This window comes from Lactuca serriola, chromosome 5, assembly GCF_051521515.1.
Source record: "Lactuca serriola cultivar US96UC23 chromosome 5, Lser_US96UC23_V15, whole genome shotgun sequence".
Taxonomy (NCBI): Eukaryota; Viridiplantae; Streptophyta; class Magnoliopsida; order Asterales; family Asteraceae; genus Lactuca; species Lactuca serriola.
Genome location: NC_136412.1, coordinates 232,595,258 through 232,602,492, shown reverse-complemented (window position 1 = coordinate 232,602,492; position 7,235 = coordinate 232,595,258). Strand labels below are relative to the sequence as shown.

The 7,235-nt window shown below is 40.7% G+C and overlaps 1 protein-coding gene and 1 pseudogene across 1 annotated transcript; both read left to right on the top strand.

Annotated features, from left to right (window-relative positions):
- The first annotated feature begins 813 nt into the window (after positions 1–813).
- On the top strand, positions 814–1,221 carry LOC145050264 (uncharacterized). The gene has a single exon (XM_078998542.1). The coding sequence runs from the start codon at positions 814–816 to the stop codon at positions 1,219–1,221; it is 408 nt and encodes a 135-aa protein (XP_078854668.1).
- A 2,991-nt stretch (positions 1,222–4,212) lies between these two features.
- On the top strand, positions 4,213–4,971 carry LOC145050263 (secreted RxLR effector protein 161 pseudogene; annotated as a pseudogene).
- The last annotated feature ends 2,264 nt before the right edge of the window (positions 4,972–7,235 follow it).

Sequence of the window (7,235 nt, the reverse complement as noted above, 5' to 3'; positions counted from 1 at the left end):
CGACTTCATGATTTTCTATTACACCAAGGATTCTTTAACAGCCAATCTGATTCCTCTTTATTCATCAAACACACAAATGAGTCTACTACCATTCTTCTAATCAATGTCGACGATATAATTATCACCGAATCCTCTCCTTCTGCTGTTTCCTCTATCATTGATGTGATATGCAACACTTTTGACAATCGCCGTCTTGGCAACTTACATTATTTCCTTGGCATCGAGGCTACTCGAAATTGTCACACTTTGCAACTAAGACAGACTAGATATGCTCTGTATCTCTTGGAAAGATTCAACATGATAGGATGCAAGTCGTCTACAACTCCTAGTGCTCCTAATTCTCGATTGTCGTTACATGCGGGTGTGTTGGTCACAGGTTGACCTGGTAATTAGGAAAGAATAAAACATGTGGGCAGTCATGACCGTTGGAAATTGAACTAACCCTGGCATTTCTCATTTTATGTTAAGTCTAGTAGTATAAATAGAATAGCTTAGTGATTACAATTTATCAGTCGAAATTTCCCTTTACAGTAATTCAATCATTTGGTTGCTAGTTAATCATTCAATAAAAGTAATCATTCGACTGCCTAATTTCCAGTTTTACCCCTATTAGTCATTTCTTGTTTACTGCTATATTGCTTGATCACCAACATTTAGTATCAGAGCTAAATAGATCCTGATCAATTATATGCCCAAGTATCCTCGATTCAACAAGATGACAGCCCCATCATCATCCAATCAGCCCAAAGTAACCCTTTCACTCTTCAATGCCCGATGCTAACCTCATCAAATTACAGTACCTGGTTAATAAAGATGGAAGCCATCATGGATGCCCATGCGTTATGGGATGCTATTGAACCACCAAGTGAACCAGTTGTGGATGAGAAGAAGAGAAAACAGGCTCGAGCTTTCATCTTCCGGTCTATACTAGAGGAGATTCTTGCACAGGCTGCTAAGAAAAAGACAGCCAAGGAGGTTTGGGACTCTCTAAAGTCATGGTATGTAGGTGCAGAGAGGGTCCAAAAGACAAGGTTGTGGATACTGAAGAGTGAGTTTGAAGCATTTCAAATGAAGGAGACAGAAACCATAGATGATTATGCTAGAAAGATATCAGCCATGATTTCAAAGTTTGGGAGTGCAGGGGCAATATTGGAAGATGAAGAATTGGTGAGAAAGCTATTCGACACAGTCCTGGAGAGGTTTATAAACATGGTGGCATAAATTGAGCAAATCTGTGATATGGAATCAATGCCATTTGAAGAAGCAATTGGGCATTTGAAGGCTTATGAGGACAGACTCCGGCTACGGAAGGCAAGCACACAGGCAGATAATGCCTTGTTGCTTGCTAAGGTAGAAGGCTCATCAACCCACCAGAGCCCAAGCAAACCAAACTCGACAGGTGGTCGAGGAAGGGGCGGAAACAACAACAGGGGAGGAAGAGGCAGTTCACGAGGGCGAGGCTCTACTCGTGGCAGAGGTGGGCGTTGGGGTGGAGACTCACGACAGGAAGCAAGCAGTTCCAACAAGAAGCGTTGTGACAAGAGCAACATAAGATGATATGAATGCTAAGAGCGTGGTCATTATGCATCAGAATGCAAGGTAAAGAAACAGCCGGACCAAGAAGTAAACTTGGCTGCTGATGAAGAAGAACTGACACTATTGTTGACTTTTTGTGGAGAAAAAAATGTCGAAGTGGTTCTTTTGAATGAAGAAAAAGTCTACCCAAGCCAACTCAAGGAGAGTAATGAAGAAAATATATGGTATCTAGACAATGGAGCTAGTAACCATATGACAGGATGCAAGGCTTTATTTGCTGAACTTGACGAGAAAGTAACAGGGCAGGTTAGATTCAGTGATGGGTCTAAGGTTCCAATCAAAGGAAATGGTGCTCTCCTGTTTGATTGCAAGAATGGTGACCAATTTGTCATCCCAGACGTGTATTATATTCCTTCCCTGCACAATAATATAATAAGTCTGGGACAAATGACTGAAGAAGGGTATGACATAGGGATGAAGAAGGAGTTCTTGAGAATGTATGATGAAGCAGGAAGCTTAGTCATGAAAGTGCAAAGATCCAAGAACAGACTTTATAAAATAAAGCTTACACCTGGAAAGCCTGCATGCTTAGCCATGGGTATAGACAATGAATCATGGTTATGGCATGTAAGCATGGGCCACATAAACTTCAAGTTACTTGAAGAAATGACACGTAAGGAAATGGTGACAGGTAGGCCCTAATTGACTCACCCATCACAAGTGTGTGAAGCATGTATGGTAGGCAAGCAGACAAGGCAGAGCTTCCTAAAGGTAACCCAGTGGAGAGCAAAAGACCCACTCCAATTGTTACACACAGACCTTTGTGGGCCAATTACGCCTACAATAAAAGGAGGTAATCAATACATCCTGCTGATTGTTGATGACTACTCATGCTACATGTGGGTCTATCTGATCAAAACCAAAGACGAGACGTTCAACATGTTCCAAAAATTCAAGTCACGAGTTGAAGGAGAAAGCGAGTATAAGATCAAGATGTTACGAACTGACCGGGGAGGCGAATTTAACTCTATCCAATTTGCTAATTTCTGCGAACGAAAAGGGATTTGACGGCTACTGATGACTCCACACACGCCTCAGCAAAATGGCGTTGTGGATCGAACGGTTCTAGAAATGACTCGATCGCTGCTCAAGGCCGTGAAAGTACCCGATCAATTTTGGGGTGAGGCAGTACGACACTCAGTGTACTTGCATAATAGAATTGGAACGAAGACACTAAAGAACGCGACCCCATACGAAGCCTGTAAGGGGTCTAAGCCATCCTTAGCACACCTAAAGGTCTTCGGGTGTGTAGGGTTCATCAAGAAATTGCGTGGTCTAACAAAATTGAGTGATCGGAGTGAGGCTATGGTGTATTTGAGAGCAGAAGAAGGAACTAAGGGATACCGTATGTATAATCCTAGTAGTCGACGGATTGTAGTAGCCAGAGACGTGATGTTCAATGAAGCAAAACCTTGGGCTTGGGATGACGAGTCAATGGGGGAGCATCTTACAACCCTTATTGGACCAATATTGTGACAGGTATGGAAGCCTAATCCCAACCAGCCCAAGAAGTTGATTCAACAGATAACGATAATGTGACTGAAGACCCGCTAACGCCGTTACATGGAGACTCTCACCTAGACCATGAAACATACAGTCCATCGTTTGAAGAAACGCCACAACAAAACTCGTACAGATTGGAGTCGTGATCAACACCTCCCAGTTGAGCATCTACAAGTCAAGAGAGAAGTGGGTCTGTAGCCTCGTATGATGACACACCATCAAGAGGTTTTAGCTCAATCAATAATATCTATGAAAACACGACAAGGCTGGAAGAAGAAGAAATACAGGAATTATACGAAAGAAATCATTAGCTACTACTGGGTGATGATGAACCCACAACCTACGAAGAAGCGTCAGGAGAAGAGGGGTGGAAACGAGCCATGGAATCGGAGTTGAAGTCAATTGAGAAAAATAACACCTGCACTCTAACCAGGCTACCCCAGATCGCCAGGCGATAGGGCTAAAATGGGTATTCAAACTAAAAAGGAACGAAGCTGGGGTAGTAATAAAACACAAGGCTCGTTTGGTAGGAAAGGGATATGTACAAGAAAGGGGTGTCGACTTTGACGAAGCATTTGCACCAGTAGCCAGGTTGGAGACGATAAGATTGATCCTCTCGGTAGCGACCAAAGAAAACTGGCTTGTACATCACCTGGATGTCAAGTCAGCGTTCCTACACGACGATCTCAAAGAAGAAGTCTACGTAACTTAGCCCATTGGATTCACGATAAAAGGCAAGGAAGGTTGGGTGTACCGTCTTCACAAGGCCCTGTATGGGCTACGACAGGTACCTAGGGCATGGAACACAAAAATCGACAAATCACTCAACTCACTTGGATTCACCAGATGTACTCATGAGCAAGCCGTCTACAAGGTACATAAACCCCAGTTGACTCTTATAGTTGGTGTATATGTAGATGATCGCATAGTCACTGGGTCAAGTGAGAAGGGAATCTAGGAGTTTAAGGATAAAATGAAACAACTATGTGACATGAGTGATCTGGGATTGCTTTCATATTACCTAGGAATTGAAGTATCACAGGGTAAGGAAGGTATAATGCTCACACAGAAGAGATATGCTGAAAAGATACTAAAAGTATCAGGGATGGAAGGATGCAACAGTTCACAGTACCCAATGGAGCCAAAATTACAGTTACCAAAGATGAAGATGGTGAACCCGTGAATGCAACAATGTACAAAAAGCTAGTTGGGAGTTTAAGGTATCTGGTCCATACAAGAACAGACCTTAACTATAGCATTGGAGTGGTGAGCAAGTTTATGCAAAATCCCAGACAAAGTCACTATACTGCTTTAAAGCATATCCTGAGATATGTGAAGGGAACAACAGGGTATGGACTGAAGTACCATAGGGGAGGTGATGGAAGACTCGTAGGGTACGATGACAACAGTTACAACAGTGACTGTGAAGACAAGAGAGGAACCACTGGAGTAGCCTACTACTACTCAGGAAACCTTATAACATGGGCATCACAAAAACAGAAAACTGTGGCCCTAAGCTCGTGTGAAGCTGAGTATACGGCTGCAACTGCAGCAGCATGTCAAGGACTATGGTTAAGAAATTTGTTCAGTGAGCTAATGGGAAAGAAAGCACAAAAGGTGAAGCTGTTAACTGAAAACCAATCCACCATAGCTCTCATAAGAAATCCGGTGTCTCAAGGTAGAAGCAAGCACATAGACACAAAGTTCCACTTTATTCGTATGTGTGTTGAAAGGGAACAGATTCAAGTGGAGCATGTGAGTGGAGATCAACAGAAGGCTGATGTTTTAACAAAGGCAATGCCTAGGATAAAGTTTGCTGAGATGAGGGCCCTAACCGACATAGAAGATCTGAAGAAGAAAGGTCAAACTTGAGGGGGAGAAATGTTGGTCAAAGGTTGACCTGGTAATTAGGAAAGAATAAAACATGTGGGCAGTAATGACCGTTGGAAATTGAACTGACCCTGGTATTTCTCATTTTATGTTAAGTCTAGTAGTATAAATAGAATAGCTTAGTGATTACAATTTATCAGTCGAAATTTACCTATACAACAATTCAATCATTTGGTTGCTAGTTTATCATTCAATAAAAGTAATCATTCGACTGCCTAATTTCCAGTTTTACTCCTGTTAGTCATTTCTTGTTTACTACTATATTGCTTGATCACCAACAGGGTGAACTACTTCCAGATGCTACTGAGTATCGCAACATGGTTGGTGGCCTACAATATCTCACACTTACGAGACCAGACATTGCATTTTCAGTCAATCAAGCATGTCAATTCATGCACCAACCTCGTACCTCTCATCTACAGGCCGCTAAACTTATCCTAAGGTTCACTAAAGGCACACTATAGGAGGGTTTGTCATTCTACGTGTCAACATCTTTCCACATTCGAGCCTACTCTGACTCGGATTGGGCAGGAGATCCGAATGATCGTCGATCTACAACAGGTACTTGTATCTATGTTGGCCCAAATCTTCTATCTTGGACCGTTAAGAAACAGCCAACAATCCACGATCAAGCAGTGAAGCTGAATATCGTGCACTTGCTACTACTACAACGGAACTTAGATGGTTCTCTTACTTGTATCGTGATTTGATATCTTTCTTCATCCCCCCTCTCTCTTTTGTGACAATTTATCAGCTTTACATATGGCTTGTAATCCAGTATTTCATGCACGTACCCATCACATTGAGATAGACTATCATTTCATAAGAGAACTGGTCACTCGTGGATTTTTAAAGCTACACTATAAATGCATCGATGATCAGTTAGCAGATTTGTTCACAAAGGGCCTCTCTAAAGTCAGGTTTAATGCTTTATCTGTCAAGTTACGCCTTCCTTACGGACGTCTTACTTGAAGGGGGGGGGGGGGGGGGGGGGCGTAAGCGTAAATATTGTTACAAGATAATTTGTTTTATATATTTTTAGTATGGTTGTTAGGCTTGGTAATCAAGCATTTATGTCCTGTAATTAAGGTAGAATCTTTGCCTTATAATTGAGTGTATTTCCTATTTTACCCTTGTAACTACTCTGTATATATTCTGCAGTATATTGATTGAGACACCTAAGTTGGGGGTTTTTTCTTCACCGTTATATTTCTTCTCCACACGCTTTCTGTACTGTCTTCTCTCCCCAGTATAGTCTTTCAGGTCTAACACAGAACCATTCTGTGTGGAATAATCTTCGTTTTGGACCCTAAAAGTTTTTTAATAAAAAAAGTCAAAAGGTACATCTAATTTTCTAATAGAGGTGGTATTATGATATCTCTTGGCCATATTAATATTCCTATATAATATATATGATATGATGCAACATGTTTTAGAAATTAACTAGGGTTGATTTGTTTCTGTTAATGATATTCAAGTGTTCAAGAAGAGTAAATGTTCATTGTCAACTAGTGTTTGCAATGTGTACAATTTTTTCTTCAATATTTTTCTTGCATTTTGTATTCTTCTTTATAAGTTGTACACTATAAACGGCTGTAGTCAACAGCTGGTCAAAGGGACTGATATGAAGTATCCATGACCATTTAACATGCGGGTAACAAAATGTCTTTGTAGTCCATATTTTATTTTTCATGTGGTAAGCACCATAGATATTTTCCATGCAATTCATATTTGAGTGGCCTGAGTTATATGTTCAGTATATGCATGTATATGTATCACTATATTTGTATGTGATCATAATATCTTTGATGGTGACATTTGTGGTGACCAATGAAGGAATACTGAATATTTCCTTATAGAAAACCTTACACAATTACACATACAACCTTTATTCCAGACTGACCAAATGGTGCCTCTACTACAGAAAATCATTTGATGAAATCGATCTGGATTTAGAATTAACGAATAGCTTAGGACGATTTGTAATCTGGACTTGTCTTAGGGTAATTATGTAACCAATTCACCAGAGTTTCTAATTTGATCATAATTGTTGTTTACACGTGCTAGCAACATGTGTGTGCAATGTTACACCTATTGTTCAAGAACTACTGAGTTACAATGCTCCGGTGGTAGAAAAGATATCATAGACCGGTTGAAATTGTGGATTACTAGAAATTTTATGATCGATTATGGTCTAATAAACCAACAACTGAGTAGCATATATACTTTTACACAGTATAACCATT

Bases quoted from the DNA above. Each gene is read 5' to 3' on its own strand.
- LOC145050264 (XM_078998542.1), top strand. From the start codon at position 814: ATGGAAGCCATCATGGATGCCCATGCGTTATGGGATGCTATTGAACCA.